This window comes from Sus scrofa, chromosome 11 (genome assembly GCF_054392235.1).
Source record: "Sus scrofa isolate SSC_HxYL_T2T_F1_AM1 chromosome 11, Sscrofa_HxYL_maternal_Yorkshire_Landrace_v2.0, whole genome shotgun sequence".
Taxonomy (NCBI): domain Eukaryota; kingdom Metazoa; phylum Chordata; class Mammalia; order Artiodactyla; family Suidae; genus Sus; species Sus scrofa.
This window is the reverse complement of record NC_139393.1, coordinates 16,394,132-16,415,241: the sequence shown is the minus strand read 5'-3', so window position 1 is coordinate 16,415,241 and position 21,110 is coordinate 16,394,132. Positions and strand designations below refer to the sequence as shown.

Sequence of the window (21,110 nt, the reverse complement as noted above, 5' to 3'; positions counted from 1 at the left end):
TGTAGGTGTAAAGTACTGGCAAGATTTCCAAGTGCCATAGCTCTTAATAAAATTGGGTGGTGATGGCTGGCCACAGAGCCCTCCTCACTGGTTGTGAACAAAGCAAGGATTCCTGCCAGCCCATTCCTACTCAGCATTCTACTGGAGAATTTAACCAGCTCAATCAGACAAGAGAAAGAAATAAAAGCATAAATATTAGAACGAAAGAAATGTCATTATTCACAAATGATAAGATTATATATGTGAAAAATAATACAAACTTTAGAATTAATAAATGAACTGGGCAAGGTTACTAGATGAAAGATTAATGCTCAAAATGTAATTGCATTTATTTATGCCAATTAAAAAGGTAAATTGCAAATAAATAAAATACCCCATTAATAATTTTGTGTATTAATGCCAAGCTGATAATTTGAATACATTAGGTAGATAAAACATTATGAAATTTAATTGTATGTTTAACTTTTAAAAATATAGTAGGTTGGGAGTTCCCATCATGGCTCAGTTCCCATCATTCCCAACTAGCATCCATGAGGACATGGGTTGGTCCTTGATTTGGGATCTCAGTTACCAGACCAGGGATTGAACCCTAGGCCACAGCTGAATCCTAACCACTAGACCACCAGGAAATCCCCTAGATTATTTTAAACTACATGTGTAGGAGTTTCCGTCATGACTCTGTGGTTAATAAATCCGACTAGGAACCATGAGGTTGCAGGTTCGATCCCTGGCCTCGCTCAGTGGGTTAAGGATCCGGCGTTGCCCTGAGCTGTGCTTTAGGTCAAAAATGAGGCATGGATCCCGTGTTGCTGTGGCTGTGGCGTAGGCCGGTGGCTACAGCTCCGATTAAACCCCTAGCCTGGGAACCTCCATATGCCGCAGGTGCGGCCCTAGAAAAGACAAGACAAAAGAAAATAAAAATAAAAAAATAAACTACATGTGTAACTTGCGATATATTTCTATTTCTAGTGCTGGTTTGATGGTCACGATGAACTGGAAGTCTGAATCAAGCCGAAGACGGAGGATGGATGGAGCAAAGGAGGCCGCTGGCAGGAGAGGCGTTGTGAAGGGAACCGGACCGTCGTCTCAAGATTTCAGAGGTGGTGCAGATCTTGGCAACGCCGAAGTCCATGCTGCAGCTGAAGAATCAGTTGCTGAAGTGGAAGGTACGGTTCAGTGGAATGAGAGGCGAGGTCAGCAGATGGCATCAACAAGGAAGAGGTATTTTCTTGTGGTGCAGCCAGTTAAAGATCCGGCGTTGTCACTGCAGTGGTTTGGGTTGCTGCTGTGGGGAGGGTTCCATCCCTGGCTCAGGAACTTCCACATGCCTTGGGTGTGGCCAAACACACACAAAACAAAGAAAGAAAGAGGAGACGAGATGGTAATCTAGGGTTTTTCGCCCTCAGCACTGTTGACAGTTTGGCTGGATAATTCTGTTATGCGGTAGGGATGAGGGTGTTTGCCTTGTGCTTTGTAGGTTGTTAGTAGTTATCTCTGGCCTCTACCTGCCAGACGTCAGCAGTACCCTCTGCCCTCAGCTGTGACACCTTAATCTGCTGACAATGTCTCCTGACATTGAAGATGTCCCAAGGTGGGCATGCGAGTGGGTGCAGTTGGTGCAGAATTGCCCCTGATTGAGAACCACCAATCCAGTTGGATGCTCTGAGCCTCAAAAGAAGGTGGAAAATGGTCTTTTTTTCTTCCAGTTTTATTGAGATATAATTGACATACATCACTGTATAAGTTTAAGGTGTACAGCGTGATGATTTGACTTGCATCATGAAGTGATGACCACAGTAAGTTTAGTGAACGTCCATCATCTCATAGACACAAAATAAAAACATTTTTTTTTCCTTGTGATAAGAACGCCTACAATTTACTCTTAACAACTTTCATATACACATAGAGCAGTGTTAATTATATTTATCGTGTTGTACGTGAAATCTCTAGTACGTATTTATAACTGGAAGGTTGTACCTTTGACTGCCTTCATCCGGTTCACCCTCCTCCTACCTCCTGCCTCTGGTAACCATGAATCTGATTTCTTTTTCTAGAGGTCGGTTGGTTGGTTTGTTGAAGTACAGTTGATCTATAACACTGTCTTGGTTCCTGGTGTGCAAATAGTAATTCGTTATTTTTGCATTTCTAAATGGTCACCATGAGTCTAGGAAAAGCAATGGTCTTTTAAGTGATAACAACATGGTAGGCAATTGCAGACAGCACCCCTAGCTTTGCAGCCTACAGTACAGTGAGTGGGCGGGAGCCGATTGGAGAGGCCAGTGTCTGTCCTGGAAAGCCATGGAGATACAGCACATATTTTCAAAATATTAAACTGCTATGATGCCCAGATAACCTTTGAATCTCAAAGTTAATTTTCCTGAGTTCCTAATGATATAATAGTTTCAAATTCCAGGCCTCACTCATAGAGAAAAAGAGATTATCTTAATTTATAAGCTCCACCTTGTGCATGAAGTGAGTTAGCTCACGGCCTAGTTTCACCAGAAGCCTCATATAGAAAGGAGGAAAGATTTAAGGGCAGTTTCCAGCAGGCGTTGAACTTCTCTGCTTCTGAAACCCTGACAAAAAGGGAGAGAGACGTCAGACTTGAGAATCTGCACCACTTGGCATCAGCTGGGGCAGTTTGAAAGCTGGGAGCTGCGGGTACCTGAGAGCGCAGCGCGCTCATTCACATCTGGCACTTGGGCCGGAAAGCCTTAGCAGCTGGCAGCTGGAACAGCTGGGGCTCCTCGGGCACCTGGCTAATTCTGTGGAGCTGAAAAACCCATTGCACTCCCCACAATGGTTGGAGCTACATATTCTTTTCTCCTTCTGTTTTTGGTGGGTATCCTTATGTTTTTAGCGATAAGGGTGTATATATTGTTTTGAGGTATGTTTTAATAAAATACTCCCATTTTAAGTGTGCACGTCAGTGAGTTTTGGCAAAAGAATAACTATGTTAACTAACATTAAGATATAGAACATTTTCATTTTTCCAGAAACTTCCCTCTTGTCCTTCTGGTGCTGGTCTCCTCCCTCAGTCCCCGGCCCCAGCTAACCACTGACCTGTTTTGTCAATATGCCATTTTATTTTTTTCTAGAATTTCACATAAATGGAATCACATAGTACATAGTTTTTTGTCTCACTTCTTAGTGTTTTTGAGGTTCATCTATATTGCTGTTTATCAGTAGTTTGTTCCTTTTTCTTAATGTCTGGTTTCTTTTGCTCAGTTTCCGTTGAGTGGATATAGTATACAATGTTTTAAATTCACTAGTTGATGGACTTTGGGGTTGTTTCCAGTTTGGGGCTAGTATGAGTAAGACTATTATGGACAGTCCTGGGTACAGTCTTTGCCAGGGGTTTTCATTTCTCCTGGATACTTAGGGATGGAATTGCTGGGTCTTGTACTTACATTTTATATTTTATTTTATTTTATTTTATTTTATTTTATTTATTTATTTATTTTTATTTTTTTTTTTTTGTCTTTTCTAGGGCCGCTCCTGCAGCATATGGAGATTCCCAGGCTAGGGGTCTAATTGGAGCTGTAGCTGCCGGCCTAGGCCACAGCCACAGCAATGCAGGATCCGAGCCGTGTCTGCAGCCTACACCACAGCTCACGGCAACACCAGGTCCCTAACCCATTGAGCAAGGCCAGGGATCGAACTCGCAACCTCATGTTTCCTAGTCGAATTCGTTAACCACTGCGCCATGACAGGAACTCCACATTTTATATTTTAAATAATTAAACCCTTACTAGATAGTGAGCATAAACATGAATTTCTCTATCCAGCACCCAAACATGACAAGCTTGTAGCAATGCTATTGACTATATATATATATATATATGGTAATCAGCTTTAATTCTATAATATTTTTTTGTCTTTGACACCTCTCCTGTTGAAATCATTGGGGTGTTTTTGTATAATGTTTTGTAACTTACAATTATGGAGATTTCAGGGGGGTTTTTGTTTGTTTGTTTTTGTCTTTTTGCCTTTTCTTGGGCCGCCCCCATGGCATATGGAGGTTCCCAGGCTAGGGGTCCAATCGGAGCTTAGCCACTGGCCTCCACCAGAGCCACAGCAACGCAGGATCCGAGCCGCGTCTGCAACCTACACCACAGCTCACGGCAACGCCGGATCGTTAACCCACTGAGCAAGGCCAGGGATCAAACCTGCAACTTCATGGTTCCTAGTCGGATTCGTTAACCACTGAGCCACGACAGGAACTCCTGGGTGTTTTTTTTTTAGTTTAGTTTTGTTTTGTTTTTTTTGATATGTTTAGGAGTGTTTTAAATCCTAGATTTACTTTTTATTCACCAGAATAAAACCTCTAGGGATACTTTAAGGACGGTGCATGAGTAGTAAACTGTGAACCCTTGCATGTTTGAAATGTTATTTTGCCCTCAAACTTGAATGATAGCTTAAATTCTAGCTTCACAATTCATTTTCTCACAAAATTTTGAAGACCTCAGGTGTGCTAATCGGTCTGGCTCCTGAATGTCTTGTGCTTCTACTCACAGAGATAGGAGTCCTGCTGCTCCCAAGTGCTGCTAAATTCTGTGAGCTCTGCCACACCCTTCAATGTTCAAGATCCCATCTTGCTTAAGCCCTCCCTGTCCTAAGGAAAATGTATTTCTTCTAATATACTTACTTAAATTTAACTATCTATTCTACCTAGAATCTATTTTTGCAAGAGCTATAGAGACTGAAATTTCATAGCGTTTCTTTTTGAAATGTAAATTTTACCATTTACTTCCATTTAGTTTTAATGTTACATTGACCTATGTTAATGAAAAGTCCTTATGACTTGGGAATTGCAGAAACATACATGAAGTATGGTGCCATTTATATCCAACAAAGAAAAAAAGCCACATACACACATGTTTAAATATGTATCTATACTGTGTATGTATGGTAAATATACAGAAAAAAAATTGGACGTTTACCATACTAAGGGGCAGTGGGATTGGAGTAAGAGGAATTTTGCTTTATCTGGATTCAGACTTAACAGGAATTGGATGCACAACTGACAAGCTATTGAAAAGCCCAGGCGGCAGTCTCTCCTTTTCCCTGGTTAGTTACCTCCTTGTTCCCTCTGGTAATGGTGACCTTTGCTTCCCAGTCTTGGTGTGGTCACCCAGTGCCTTACCTTTTCTAGGCCTAACTATACAGAAAAGCCTCTCGGTCCCGATTCCAAATACCGATGGAAAGGATAGAAAGGGCTCTTTCAGTCCAGCCTGAGTTAGGTGTCCATTCTGACCATTCAAACAGGGGGCACAGGCAGATAAAATGATACAAAATGACCAAAGGGGATTATCTTCATTTTACCCTTGAGAAAGATGAGGCTCGACCTAGGTAATTTCTCCATGGTCACTTAACTTTTACGAGAAGGTAGGAGCCGAGGTTGTAAATGTAGGTCTGTTGGACCTCAAGGCTCGTGCACTCTACAGTGCATTCTTGGAGGTACTGAGCTTGGACGAACCTAGGTCTGATACGTAACTGTTCTTAAGCATCTGAAAAGGAGTTAGAACTATGTCTGTAAATGTTAGAACTGACAATTTAGATGGATTTTCCCTCAGTTGAGGGAGGAGGAAAAAAAAAAAACAACCCACTCTATCTAACCTGTCCAAACAGAACTGTTTATCTTAAGCTGTCTTCCACTGAGATATCTCAAGCTACGCTATATGGCCAATGAACCATACGGTAAGGAAGTTATAAAGCTCAGAGTATGGGCCAGCTTGAAGTTTATTTCAAATGGCATGTTTTACACCATTCATACAAAGTATGAAAAAAACTAAAGAATTTAAAACAAATTAAAGATTAAGGTAAGTTTTTAGGTAAGTAGATTGATAATTTTTCAAAAGGAAATACACCATTAAACATACGCTTATTTTAAGTGTTGAAAAACCTCAAGTCAGATTTCGCTATGATGTATTTCAAAGGCAAGCTTTAAATTTATTCACTGTGGTTAAACTGCACATTTGTTGAAAGAAATGTCTTTGAAATATTGTTATATAGATCTTTTAATTTATTGTATACATATTAGGTACACAGTTTAAAAAGGAATAAAAATCCTACTCTCTAGAACATAAGACAATAAATAGAACAAAGATAGGTGCTATTATACAAATGGAATTAATGAACATAAATAAGATTAAGTATGTGATTTTCAACCACAATCATATTATGCAGTTTTAAAACTATCTATTCTTTTACAATGACAGGATTCTAATTTGAGAAACTGTAGAGTAGGTAAAGGATGTATGCCATTTAAGTATTAGTTTAGAGACTTACAAAACGATTTTATTGGTGGTATTTATGTGTATGGCTATCATGTTTTTAAGAGACATGATTTAACTGAAGTTTTTATGTTACAAGGAATAAATCAATTTTAAGTATTATTTTAGAAAAACTACTTGAAATAGAATGACATTAAATATTATATATTCTTTCTCTAACTCCATTCTAATAGTCTATAAATTATATCAAATGAAGCAACAGAAGTTAGTATTTTAACATTTTATTTTTTTTTTTTTTTTTTTAAATATTTCTTTTTTTTTTCTTTTTTTTTTTTTTTGTCTTTTGTTGTTGTTGTTGTTGTTGCTATTTCTTGGGCCGCTCCCGCGGCATATGGAGGTTCCCAGGCTAGGGGTCAAATCGGAGCTGGAGCTGCCAGCCTACGCCAGAGCCACAGCAACGCAGGATCCGAGCCGCGTCTGCAACCTACACCACAGCTCACGGCAACGCCGGATCGTTAACCCACTGAGCAAGGGCAGGGACCGAACCCGCAACCTCATGGTTCCTAGTCGGATTCGTTAACCACTGCGCCACGACGGGAACTCCAACATTTTAGATAGTCAAGTTACAAAGGGAACTATAGAAAGGAACTCAGAGTTAAAGTTCCAAATACTAAGTTTGGCATATTTTCTTTCTTACTACTTAGAGTGTTTAGTTAATTACCCCTGTTGGTGACCACAGTTTAAAAAAAAAAAAAAAAGGAAGAGGCCAAGAGACCAGAGATGCAGACTCACTGGCCCTGGTGGAGAGTGGTGATGAAGAAGCCAGGCAGTCTGGGGTATGAGAACTGGCTGAAAAAGCAAGCTAGGTCTGTCTTGACAAAACTTATTTGTAGAGAAAAACTCTGGGTACTGAGATCAAGGTAGGATTAGTTTTCCAAGGCACAGAAGCCAGCACCTGCTATAAAGTGAACATTAGTAAAAACACTTACTGCCCAGAAGACATAGGTACTTGGCAATTCTTGACCTAAGGAACATACAGAGTCTCAACAAACAAACCAACAAAACAGCCTTGGAATCCTCAGACCCCAATCCTTATCAGAGCTTCACTTCTCCGCCACCGCCTCCGAGTACATGGGGCACAGGGCCGAGTTGGGGCGGCACACAAAAGCATCGGTTTCACTTCCCAACTCTGTTAACTGTTCCAGTGAAGACACACAAGGATAATGGTCTTTTAACATATCTGGCAATTTAGAAGTCTTCTCTTGAAGACGTCGAGAACGTCTAACTGGTGTTAGAAACTTCAGCTCTTTAAATGCAGAATTTGTTTCGTCAAACTGCATCTTCTTTTTTAAACTAAAAAAAGAATTATTCCCAGAGTTAAAAGCATGTTTATCATGTTTAGCATTTCCTCTTTGTCCTTTGATGCTATTTATCATACTATAACTTGTATGTTACAACCATGTGACTGCTGGTCTTAGAGAAAGAGGTCCTACAAGCTCCTGGAAGTAAGGAGTAATTTTTGACTTTGTTGTTACAACTTGCACAGAGTAGATACTTGAATATCTATAGAGTTGGCTAATTGCTCAATTCCAAAACCCACGGTGATAAGTAAGACAGAGATTAAAGGAAAATGATGCAAATATAGTATTTAAAAGGCAAAATGTTCCAATGACATTTGATTTATTTGAAATCTTTCTATTAACAAACAGTTCTAATTGGAAGCTATCTTAAAGATTTCAAAATGCCATATATATTATCCCTAAGCATAAAAACATATCACAGCATATTACGTTTTAAAAGTTTACCTCTGCAAGTATGGCGTAGTAGACACATTATATTTAATTAAGCAACCAGCTCCACTTTCTGTATTGGGGGTTTTAACGTCATTGGCTGGATCTTTTGTTTTGTCATCTTGCTCTCTTTCACAATCTTGAAATATCACATTTCTAGGATGCTTATTGTCCACTTCCGTTTTTTCTGCCTCTAGATTAATACCTGTGTCATCAACGTTGACTTCTTGGATTTGTTCCTTAGTTGCAGAGGACTCCTCAATTTTTTCTCCTATAACAACAGATTTAGAGATTAAGCTTTTGGTCAAATTTAAAGAACAAAACCAGAAGACAGTTATTTATAGTTGGCTAGATTCTCAAAAGAACCAAACTGCCAACTCCTAACCATTACTTTTCCGAAGCAAATACTGCTGACAATTATTTAACAAAGACCTACTATCTATCTCCTATGTGTCAGGGATTATAGGTACAAATATAGGAAGGAAATCATCCCAGTCCTTTAAGAAGTTCGCATGTCAGAGTTCCCACTGTGGCACATCAGGATTGGTGGCGTCTTGGGAGGTGCTGGGATGCAGGTTCTATCCCCAGCCTGTCACAGTGGGTTACAGATCTGGCATTGCTGCAGCTATGGCTTAGGTCGTGACTGCAGCTCGGATCTGATCCCTGGCCAGGGAACTCCATATGCTGCAGGGTGGCCAAAAATGAAGGAAAAAAAAAAAGTTCATACTCCATGGAAGAAACATGCTTTAAAATAATTATAAAATGAGGGAAACGCTATAACTGAGGTAAAAGCAAAAGTTATGATTGTGGGAACCCCTCAAAAGAAGTACCTGTCTTTGCTTGAAGGACAGGAAGATGGCAAAGGAAGGCCTCACAAATGATGTTTAGGAGGGTTCTTGAGAAATGAGGGCTTGAGAAGAACAAGGAAGACCATCTTGGGATAAGGCTTAAAAGGAAGTTATCTATTTAAGACATTAAAGGGCCAGTGCACTTTGAATATAGGGTAAAGAATAAAGTGGGAATGTAGGAAGAAGGTGATGAGATCAGATCGGTAGGATGTTTTGACAAAAAAAATTCCCTGGAGAGAGAGATACAATTAGATCTGGTCACTGTACAGAGTGGGAAGTGAAAGCAATGACCTGTGATGGTAGGAAGACAAAGCTGTTAGAATAGTCTGAGCAAGGCGGTAGAGGAGACAGCGAGAGGAAGGGCCCAGGCTGAGTGTTAATCCCGAGTCAGGCCTTGAATGAATGTACGGGCTGGGTGTGCATGTGTACTGGGGGCGTTCCTTCTAAAATTCCTTGCTTATGAGTCTTTAATGACAGAAGATGATTTTTTTGGTTGTTGTTCTTTCTTTTTTGGCGGGAGGAAGAGATGGTATCAGGAAGCAGTAAGGGAAGACAAAGAGTTCAAAAGAAAATATGTTAGATGTGAAATTCTTGGGAGACATCCTGGTAAATCCACTGAGCTGAAAAGACCTCAGGATTTGATTATTAGGAAATTTTTGGAGGTTTTTTGTTTTGTTTTGTTTTTGTCTTTTTAGGGCCGCACCTGCGGCACATGGAGGTTCCCAGGCTAGGGGTCCAATCGGAGCTGTAGCCGCCGGCCTACGCCAGAGCCACAGCAACGTGGGATCTGAGCCGCGTCTGCAACCTACACCACAGCTCACGGCAACGCCAGATCCTTAACCCACTGAGCAAGGCCAGGGATTGAACCCGAAACCTCATGGTTCCTAGTTGGATTTGTTAACCACTGAGCCACGACGGGAACTCCTATTAGCTTTAGAAATATAACATATTTTTTCCTTTTTCTTTTTTGGCCATCCTGTAGCATATGCAGTTCCCTGGCCAGGGATCCGATCAGAGTTGCAGTCTCGACCTACACCACAGCTGCAGCAACAATGGACCCTTAACCCACTGTGCTGGGCCGGGGATCAAACCGTGTCCCAATACACCACCAATCCCATTGCTGCGCCACAGCGGGAACTCCGGTATACAACATGATGTGATGTTTGTATGTATCGTGAAATGATGACCACAATGTGTTGTGAAATGATAACATCTGTCCCCATCATATAGTTAAAATTTTTTTTCTTATAATGAGGACTTTTAAGATTGACTCTCAGCAACTTTCAAACACGAAATATAGTATGACTAACTACAGACACCATGTTGTACCTTACATTCCCTGGACTTATTTACACTGGTAGTGTGTATCCTTTGATTCTTTTCACCCATTTCAATGGGTGGGGTTAGTCTTAAACCTTTCTCCTTTGGTGTGTGGTATACTAGTCTTTCTTGGTTTTTCCTTCTGTCTCCCTGACTTCTCCCTTAAGCTCCTTCATTAAACATAGGTAGTAAGATCAGGTCAGTATATCTTCTGTATGTTCAACTGGGGCATATTAACAGCAACCGTAAACAGAAACAGATCATCTAATCAAAGTACCTTATTTTTAAGACAGGAAATTAAGGCCCAGAGAGATAAGGTAGTTTTCACAGACACATGGTAACAAGTTTCGACAGAACAGTATAAACCAGCTATGGTGGAAAAAAATAAAAATCATTTTATATATATATAAATAAAAAAAATTGGGGGTTTTGAGCCAGATCTCCTAATTAAATTATTTATCCTACGTAAAGCCAATGAATTTGAGAGGTAAGTCAATAGAAGTATGAGGAAAGAAACAAATATTAAAAAGTTTAAAAAGATAAAAGAAAGATAATTCAGCAAAGAAACTTATTTAAATCACCTTCATTTGAAGGAAACAAGAAACTAACTTACCAAATTTCACTTTTTCTTGGCTCTTCTTTGTCAGAATTTCAACAATTGCATGTCGCATTTCTTCAATAGGCTATATTTTTTTTTAATGAAGAAAGCAGACCCATGTAAGTTTTATATTCCCTGATATTAACTAGGCTGTCCAAGTTGAAAATTTAAAACCAGTGATTAAATTTCATGTTTTAAAACAAAGTAGTGATTCTTGGACCATTTTCCCCAGAACTCTTATTTTGCATTCAGAATTGAAAAACTGACTGCCTTTTCCAAGTAAAAGTGAACTTAAGGGATAGAATTCCATCAGTTTATAGCCTTTTTTTTTTTTTTTTTTCCTGTCTATTGTCTTCTTAGGGCCATACCCTCGGCATATGGAGGTTCCCAGGCTAGGGGTCTAATCCGGAATGTTGCCGCTGGTCTACGCCACAGCCACAGCAGCAATGGATCCTTAACTCATTGAGCAAGGCCAGGGATTGAACCCGCAAACTCATGGTTCCTAGTCAGATTCATTAACCACTGAGCCACGACGGGAACTCTGAATTCCATCAGTTTAAACATTTTCCCCATAATTTCTTTTCTTTTTTGGCCATGCCCGCAGCATATGGAAAGTCCCAGTCCAAGGATCCAATCTGAGCCAGAGCTGCAACCCACACCACAGCTGCAGCACATCAGATCCTTAAACCACTGAGCCAGACTGGGGATCGAACTGGCACCTCCACAGAGACAAGCTGGATCAAAAACGCATGGTGCCACAGTGGGAACTCTGGGAACTCCTCCCTATAATTTTTCTTAAGCTGGTAGTAACTACTACTGCTTGCCTGACAGGAACAAAATGAAGGAGCAACTAGCAAATTAAGACTATATTAATATCTATTAAAGAGCTGCTTAAATTTATAGAAGTTTATTCCTTTTCTCCTACATTCAAGTCCATGGTTATATTTTTGTTTCACATGCAAGTAAATGCACCTCTGAAGAGTTCAAGACTTTTTTGTCTTTTTAGGGCTGCACCCTTAGCATATGGAGGTTCCCAGGCTAGGTCGAATCAGAGCTGTAGCCGCTGGCCTCCACCACAGACACAGCAATGCAAGATCCGAGCCGTGTCTGCAAGCTGTACCACAGCTCATGGCAACACTGGGTCCTTAACCCACTTAGCGAGGCCAGGGATCGAACCGTGTACTCATGGATACTAGCTGGGTCCGTTTACCACTGACCTCCTGAAGAGTTCAGATGGATCAGCCTAACATATAAGCACCCATTGTATGTCAGATATGCTTACTATGAAGCACAATGCCTGCTAACGTAATATAATCAAAATATTATATAAAAGGGAAGGTCAGGCTCATATTCTTAATTCTGGAATTTAGTCCTAAACTACTCACCCATCTGGTTTTCAATTTTCTTAGCTATTTTTGATTCTTGTTTTCCACCTTCTGCTCTGGTCTCACAACTTTCTCTTTACACCACTGCTTTCTCTGTGAATACCTGGCTCTTATTTTGCATCATAGCTACAGTGCCAAAGCTGCCTTAAGTAATTAATATTACCTTCTGGTTCACTGGATCAGGGACCTAATATTTTCTTCCAAGTGGAATTCAGTCAAATATAGTTACTCTTCAGCAAAGTGTTTTATACATAATAGCTATAGAGAGAGTAAATGCTGAATATTTGGTCTGTTGGCCTTGCTGACAGTAAAGGATATAGACTTTTCTTAAGGAAAGGCTGAAAAGTTTTTTAAAAAGTTTCTTTGTAAACAATTTCCAAGAATGTGTTTCTGAGAAACTTGGTCAAAAGGAAATACATTTCTCACAGCACATTTTATAAAATACATATTCCAGCTTATATCCATTTTCTAAGGTCTGATTATCCCTAGTAGGTGAGGAAGTTTTAGAAGGTTGAGAAACAGCCTTTATAATATGCAAACTTTGTAGCCTTTAAACATTCATTACTTTTACATATACAACCACAACTTTATCAAGTTATATGGTGATGTGTTCCAAAATAATTCTGAGTTATTTACACTGTAATAATAAAACACCAGTAAGTTTTAATCTCACCTGAGCTCCTGCCAGAATGGCCTTCTCATAGATTGCGATAATATTTTCAATTGGACTTGTGAGTTGTTCAATACGTGCAAGGCATATCCAATATTTAACAAGCTTTTGGGCATCTGGGATATTTTTAATCAGGTCATTCAGGGTAGCCAATATCTCTTCTTTTGGACATCCCTAAAATAGCAAGAAATAAAGTGTGTGACATCGTTTAGCCTGCTAATATGAACAGTTAGGTAAGCTTGCTATAATCAAGATCAGTGATAGAAAAGGTTGGTAAAAAATTATTCATAAAACATTGTTATCCTCCTACTGTCTTAACTTATTCTGAATAACTCATAAGAAGCATATCAGTCAAGAGTCAGAGGCAGAAGAAAAAAGAAATACTAGTTGAGATAAATATTAGTTTAAAAAAATGACTAACACTACTTGGTCCTGATGTTTATCTTCTTATATAGTGTGGAATTCTATTTGTTAATACTTAGATTTTTTTTTTTTTTTAATTTTATGGCCACATTCACGGCATATGGAAGTTTCCAGGCCTGGGACTGAATCTGAGCCACAGATGTCTATGCCTCAGCTGTGGCAATGCCAGATCCTTTAACCCACTGCCTCATGGCAGGAACTCCTAAAATTTTTGCATCTACCAGATGCTTGTGAGAAAAGCTTAAACATTTTTTAAAAAAATTATCTTCGTTAGGTTTTGATCGTAAGACCAAAATGAATGTGTAGTGATTTATGTGATGAAGAGCTATATATGGTTAAATAGGGCAGAAAAATTCCCTAGTATCAATTTAAAAAACCCCAGCTGAGCAGAAATAAGAATAGAATCAGTTTCCCTGACTGTAATTTTCACTGGTCATCAGAACCAGAAGATTAAAGATGCTCATGAAGACTAGAGAAAGGTTTGAAATCACACTGCGTATATTCAGTCTTTCTATGGATCTTGGACACCAGTGAGTGACCAAAGTAAGATTAAGGAGAAGCCAGGAAATTAAAAAAAAACAAAAACCAAAAACAAAACACCCCACACTCCAAAGTTGATTATCATACTGCATAGGATTCTGCTCCAAATCGTAAAATCATACAGTTCAAGACCATGATGATGTTGGTTTAGATTGATGAGATTTTGTTTACAAATACTTGAATTAACTTAAGTTTAACCTTTGATAACAAGGACTTGCTAATTTGTGTTGCTATTCTTTGGTAAAGTATGGTATGAGTAGAAAAAATAATTTGTAAATATGTTGAATGAATATAAAAGACAGAAGTATCAGAGTGAATATCCACCCCCAGCCCACTTTATGAACATCTTAGAGGAATGCAGTATCTATAACCCAAGTAAAAAAATCGAATTATCCCTTTGATATATTTATATGAACTCAATGAAAAGGCAGTCTAGGAAGGCAAAAGAGAAGCAATCTCACAATTAACATTTAAGTCTACATAACACTGCACATTAATTTGACAAGTTAATTGGTCCAAAAATTGACAATATAATTTAATGAGGTATTTATGAAAGTAATTTGCAAACAATAAACTACTACACAAATAAAAGACTACCTCATTAATCAGGTTTAGGCATTCGGAAAATGTCTTGTTTATTTTTTCAGTAAACAATCGTTGTTCATCTTCTTCGGCCATGGTAGTCCAGAAGGACTCCACCAGTTTTTCACTCTGTCCTTCAGGCTCAGGCTGGGTAACTGCTGAGTTAGGGGGCCTTTTCAGCACCCTTCCTTTGCCAGCTTTCCACTCACTCAGACGAGCTCTGCAGTTAGAAGCAGTATAGAAACATTACTGTAATACTGATGAAGGAATTCATCAAACAGAGCAAAAATTTTAAAATATTTCATATCTTTAAGTAGTTCTACACTAGTGGCACATACACAGTTCACCAGCTTGAAGAAGAAGAAATACTGACCGTATCATTGTTAATTATATGCTCAAAAACCCCGAGAAGGCATTTCTAAATGGAGAGGTTGTATTTCTGGATTTTATTAAGTATTTTAACTTAGATTACATAAAACCACCTAATTAAACATACTTAAGCACGATAACTTATGACATCCTGCTCCACAAAATAAATTTGTTTACATTGATCTGTATACGACTGAAGAGAATCCAAGCACAAAAAAATTCTGCAACTTTCAAAACATGATAAGCCATATTCACAAATGATACTGTACTGAAAGTTAAGCTAATAAAATTAAATCTACTTACTTTCTCTCCTCTGCAGTTTCTTTGGGCCGAGCCCATCGACTATCAATAGTTGCTTTTACGATGGTATGTCTGCGCTGATCAATGCCTTTAGACTTTTCTATCAGCTTCGTATTAGAAGATGAAGCAGGCCTGGCTACCATTTCAGATGTGCTTCTCGATAGTGTCTTATTTATGTCCTGAGAAGAACTGGTTTTGATACTAGATGACACTGTATTTAATTGCAATATTTCCTTCTCACGAGGCCCTTTCCGAATTGTGACATTGGCAGACATCCTACTGATGTCCCGTTTGGTGGCGTCCTGGGTATTATTACTGTGGTGACTTCTAATTGGAGGTCGCACAAGGTGTCTGCTGTGAGATGTAGTGCCAGTGCTCACAAATTTCTTGGCAGTCGTCACATGTGAGTCCCTGTCACTTTTCACTGTTCCACCACCAGTGTCTACAGGCTGAGGCTTTGTGGCGTTAGAGTCTGTAGTTGAAAGTTTCTTCGTTGTTACAGAACTCTCAGCTTTGACTTGTAGAGGTTTTCTAAATGAATTGATCTTAGACTGAACAATTTGGCCACGATAAGATCCAAGCACAGGCTTCTTGGGCATGGTAGCATCTTGCTTTGGTTTGTCCACAGTCACTTGCTTCTTTTTACTATAGTTTTTAAGGTGAAATGCTTGGCTTAATGTCATAGGTTGACTCTGGGGGTCATCTTTCATGGGTAACGATGGCAGAGTTTGATTATTATCCTCAAAATTAGGCGAATCAATTGCTACAGCTGAATTAGTTAATTCATTAGAAGGTTTTAAAGGAATACAGTTTTTCTCCACTGTTATATTACTTTTGATCCCAGTAGGTCTACCGACATTTTCTTTATCAGCCTAAAAGGGTTATTGAAGATAGATCAGTATTTCAGAACTCATTTCTTTCAGAAAGAGTTTAGGAAAAAACTTTCTTTAGGAAAGAAAGAAAAGGGATGGGTTTATGAGGACTATGTCCGTATCTTACCATTTTTGTCTTCAGTTTCAGAACTTTTGTCTCTTTTTGGATCTGGCCTTCAGATGTCCTCACTCTCTGGTCTCTACTACTTAAAAAAAAAAAAAAAAAAAAAATCCATACCAAGGACGTTTCCTTTTTTGGGGAGAAGGAATGGGAGGATACTCACAATTATTTACTTTTTTTTTGTCTTTTTGCTATTTCTGGGGCCACACCCGTGGCATATGGAGTTTCCCAGGCTAGGGGTCGAATCGGAGCTGTAGCCACCGGCTTACGCCAGAGCCACAGCAACGCAGGATCCGAGCCGCGTCTGCGACCTACACCACAGCTCACGGCAACGCCGGATCGTCAACCCACTGAGCAAGGGCAGGGACCGAACCGGCAACCTCATGGTTCCTAGTCGGATTCGTTAACCACTGTGCCACGACGGGAATTCCACAATTATTTACTTTTGATTTTAAATTGAGGCAAGAACTGAGATTTATTTGTACTAAGAAAAACTTTTATTATAGAGTGATTTAATAGTATAAACAAGATGGCTGAGGAATTCAAAGATATTTTCTTACAAGTCTTAACACCCTCCCCCCATAGATGATGTAAACATTTAGTAATCTCATTTCAAACCATTCTTCTCTCTAGTCATTCAAACAAGTCTTCAAAAATCTTTATTAAGCAACACTTTCTTTAGTTAGTTTTAAGTACTTAGTACTAGACTTACATTGAAAAAACTTAAAGATAGCTCTCCCAAAAGAAATCCAAATGTTGCACGCACACACTCACAATTTATCCACTAATGTTGACTTTATCATTACATTTACAATAGATATCCAAAGCAAAGCCTTCTTCAAGAATTAAACCTAGGAGTTCCTGTTGTGGCACAGTGGAAACGAGGCCGACTAGGAATCATGAGGTTTCAGGTTCAATCCCTGGTCTCACTCAGTGGGTTAAGGATCCTGTGTTGCCATGAGCTGTGGTGTAGGTCACAGACAAGGCTCAGATCCTGTGTTGTTGTGGCTGTGGCATAGGCCTGCGGTGGCTACAGCTCTGATTGGACCCCTAGCCTGGGAACCTCCATGTGCCGAGGGTGTGGCCCTAAAAAGCAAAACAAAACAAAAAATTAAACCTAAACTCCCTTTTACACATATAGGCTGGTTAGTGTAGACTGTGAGAATCTCTCAGCAAGTGACTATGTATTCTATGAATAAAGGAGAAAAATAGGGTCAATTAGACATGTTGACTGTAAGGCAGACTCCAAGTTCAGAGATTGTAAAGGTGAACCAAGTGTACAAAGAATCAACAAACCTGCTCTCTCTATAGTTACAGTGCCTTTCACATCTATTTGCTTAGTCTTGGAAAAGGAGCAAAAGTTTATTATAGCTTGTACTACACATTTTGAGTGATGGCAAGGAAGGGTCAAAATGTGCCACTGAACAGGGCACACTGGTAGCTATCTAATGAGTATAGGTGCCTCTTTTTCCTCCCAGGCATTGCCAGTCTGCAATGTTTAAGTCCAATCCCCACTTTAAGCTCTGGCATTCACTACCTGCTGGCAGAGTCCTCTTGTTATTCCTGGGCCTGCTGTCTGCTGTCTGCTGTGAGTGGGAGACGATACTCATGGCCAACCTGCCAGGTTCTCCCAAAGAGGTACCTTAACTAAGCAAGACTCCCATTGATCTCAGCTTCTATTAACTTCTGGTGTACAGTATACTATGAAGTTATTTCACTGAGAAATGAGAAGCGATCTTAAGAGTTAGCCTATCTTTGCTCTACCGAAGACTACTAGCCTCTCTGCCTGTCTACCCATATACTCTGCTTCCCTTCTGTCCCACGGATGAGCCAACTCCAAGCTGGTCCAGGCCCACACTCTCCACGTGCACTCTCCTTCTTGGCTACTCAGGGACCTTTTTCCTGTTCATTCTTCTGCTTCATTAACTTGTCCCTCAATTAGGTCATTCCCAACAGCAAATAAACACCGTGCATTGTATCTCATCTTAAAAGGCCTTAAGCCTCACATTTCCTTTCAGCTGCTGCCTCATTTTTCTTTCCTTTAGAGCAAAACTCCTGAAAAGGAGAGATCTACGCACTGTCTCCATGTCGCCACATTCCATTGGCTCCTAAGCTCATCCACTTCTGTGTTTCTGCCACTCAAAGTCAATTGTCTTCATCGTACTGAATCTTTCAGCAGCCCTAGACATAGGTAGTCACTCTTCTTTCTTTAAACATTTTCTTCACTTTGTTGCTGAATCACCAACTCTTCTGTTTTTCCCTCCTACCCAGGGGTCCAATTATTTTAAGTCTCCCTTTTTTCTTCCTCACCCCGCCAGGGCTCAAAGCTGCAAATTTTAAACTTTTCTTCTGCATTTTTTAGTTTTACACTTCTCAGGGACTCCTCTTTGTCAGTGACAATAGAATTACCATCTACATACCAGTAGTTCCCAAGTCTCCATCTCTAGTGCCAATTCTACCCCTGAACTTCAAACACATGACTATTTGGCATCTCCACTGACAAGTCTAATTGCTGCCTCAAACTTACACGATCAAAACAGAACTTGTGATTGCTCCACTCCTCCCTCATCTTCCCATCTCAGTATATGGTATCACTATCCACTCAGCTATTTCAAATCAAAAGTCTAAGATCATCATCTTTTTGTCTTAAACAAAAAAATTGTGGGATTTGTGAAAGATACGGTTTATTCTAAAGTTAAAGCAACTACTTACTGTAAAGGTAAAAAAATATTTTAAAATTTTTATTTGGGAACAATGCCAAACATATAAAGTTGCAAAATTATAAATAATTCAAAGAATATCCATATACTCATTGGCCAGATTTGCCTGCTGTTAACATTTAATCCCATATCATTTGTACTCTTTCTGAAGTGTTTATGTGTGGAGTACATGCACTTTTTTTCTTGAACTTTTCAAGATGAATTATATAGACAATGGCTCTTTTTAGGACAGTTTTCAAATTCATAAATTTACCACTTTAATCTACTGTTCATAGTTGAAAACTGACCTAATAATGTTCTTTAGAGCATTTCCCCTTCCACTATAAAGTATAGTATAAGGGTCAGGTCCTGAATTGAGTTGTTTTAACTCTTTAGCCGCCTTTAATCTGGAACATTCAGGATCATCTTAAACTCTGTTTTTTCTTTACACCCCATATCTAATCACCATGTCCTTCCAACTCTATCTCCTAAATATTAAGTGGAATCTGAGTACTTTCTACCCTGGTATGAAGCATTCATAAAGACAAAATATATCAATAAGTACCTAATGTAAAGAAATACAAATTAAATAAAGTGTTATTAAAGTTCATTCATCTTTAAAGAAAAAACTTTTAAAATGTGGCCACTAGAGAATTTTATTTTTTTTAATTATTTATTATTATTATCTTTTTACTTTTTAAGGCCACACCTGCAGCATATGGAAGTTCCCCAGGCTAGGGATGGAATCTGAACTGCAGCTGCTGGCCTATGCCACAGCAACTCGGGATCCTTAACACACTGAGTGGGACCAGGGATTGAACCTACATCCTCATGGATGCTAGTCGGGTTTGTTTCCCCTGAGCCACAACGGGAACTCTGAAAATTTTAAATTACACATGTGGCTCATATTAGCTTTTTACTAGACATCTCTGATATAATTTGCCAGATGTGAAATGAAAAAAAAAATGCGACCTCACCTGGATAATATCTGATTTTCCTGTTTGAGGGCAAAAGCAGTTTTTCTTTTCAACAGATATTCCTTGAGTTTTTCTCTTCTTTGCTCTAAATAACAAAAGAGCTACAAGTCAACATCAGTTACAATAGTAACATCAAATAAAATATTGACTAAATGAAGACTTTACTTCAAAAGTCTACTTGAGATCATGTCTAGAATATAACAGAAAATTTCCCAATTCAGAACTGCCTTTGAAAAAAAAAAATCCCATTTTTAAATCATTACTGTAAAAGATCCCCATAACCACTCTGTATAAGAATCACATTTTCTACTGCCTGAAAGTAAAAAATCTGGAGAACATCATTTCCAACGGATAGTTACTAAAAGCCAAGCTTTAAGAAGCTAAATGGTAGAGATGAGACACTAAACTCCAAGTTCTAATTTAGCAGAATTGGGTCAGAATTGTTTTTTCATGCATAGGACAAAGAAATACCTATTATTTCTGAAGACTTGGCCAACCCTATAGTTCTGTGAAGTCGAAGGCAACAGGAGTCAAATTTGAAGCATGAGAGGAGCCCGCCTCAACTTTTCTGAAATTAACTCCCAATGTCGGATGCGGGAGCATTCCGCGCAGGCGCAGTCGGGTCTCAGTGCGAACGCGGCACCGCCCCCGAGGGCCCAGGTCCTCAATTCGGGTTCCGGCCGAAGCCCCGCTCACTCCCCCCACCCCGGCTAAACGGATTCGCAGGTCCGTCTCCGCCGCCAGTGGGCCGCGGCCACAAGTGAAGCGTTCAACCCTCACACTTAACACCACGGAGCCTGCACAACTCCGATTGTCCCCTTCACAAACGTCAAGAATGCGGTCGCGAGAGGCCGAGCGCCCTGTTGAAGTTTTTCCCACCACTGGATGGGGCAGAAGCTGGTCTACGTAGCCCAGGCCCCGACCGCCGAGTCCGAGCCACACCCCCACACCGCGGCTGACCCCGGCCCATCCGGCAAACGATCCTTCCGCAGGCTCCGCAATTCTTGCCACCACGGCCCTCACCTCTGAACCCGGACTGGGCCCTCTGACTCGGGGGTAGCTGCAAGTCCTGGGGCACGGCTAGGGTGCTCATCGCAGCTCGGGACAAGGGAACGCGTCTCGGGAAAGACCGTGGCCGAGGTTCGCTCTCTCCAGCCCGTGTCTCAGCACACTGCCGCTCAGCGCGCGGGGCCAAGCCTTAGTTGGCGCGGCTGCCGCCTCCGCCCATTGGTGCCCGGCGTGAATTGAATGGGCCAATGGGCATAGAGGGGCGCGGCCTGAGCTGCTATTGCAGGGGCGGGGCTTGCGACTGACGGGTTCAGTTAGGACCGCTCTAGACCTAGGTTTTCAAACCTAAACGGGGCGCTTAATCTTGGACTT

At 40.1% G+C, this 21,110-nt stretch overlaps 1 protein-coding gene across 3 annotated transcripts in view; it reads right to left on the bottom strand.

The window, feature by feature from the left end:
* CKAP2 (cytoskeleton associated protein 2) overlaps nt 1-20,903 on the bottom strand; it is a 327,617-nt gene extending 306,714 nt beyond the window's left edge. Inside the window, exons 1-9 of one of the 3 annotated variants that reach the window (XM_003130956.7) lie at nt 20,754-20,903; nt 19,731-19,815; nt 16,061-16,139; nt 15,065-15,933; nt 14,408-14,612; nt 12,851-13,021; nt 10,808-10,877; nt 8,042-8,297; nt 6,003-7,589 (exon numbers count right to left, since the gene is read on the bottom strand). In XM_003130956.7, the coding sequence (XP_003131004.3) occupies nt 7,340-7,589; nt 8,042-8,297; nt 10,808-10,877; nt 12,851-13,021; nt 14,408-14,612; nt 15,065-15,933; nt 16,061-16,139; nt 19,731-19,815; nt 20,754-20,823 (2,055 nt within the window). In that variant the 5' untranslated portion in view covers nt 20,824-20,903 and the 3' untranslated portion in view covers nt 6,003-7,339. Of the gene's footprint in view, nt 1-6,002; nt 7,590-8,041; nt 8,298-8,753; nt 10,878-12,850; nt 13,022-14,407; nt 14,613-15,064; nt 15,934-16,060; nt 16,140-19,730; nt 19,816-20,753 lie in introns of those variants that run through there. The other 2 variants (XM_005668379.3, XR_014819359.1) reach the window with 2 other exon arrangements.
* Nucleotides 20,904-21,110: the final 207 nt, after the last annotated feature.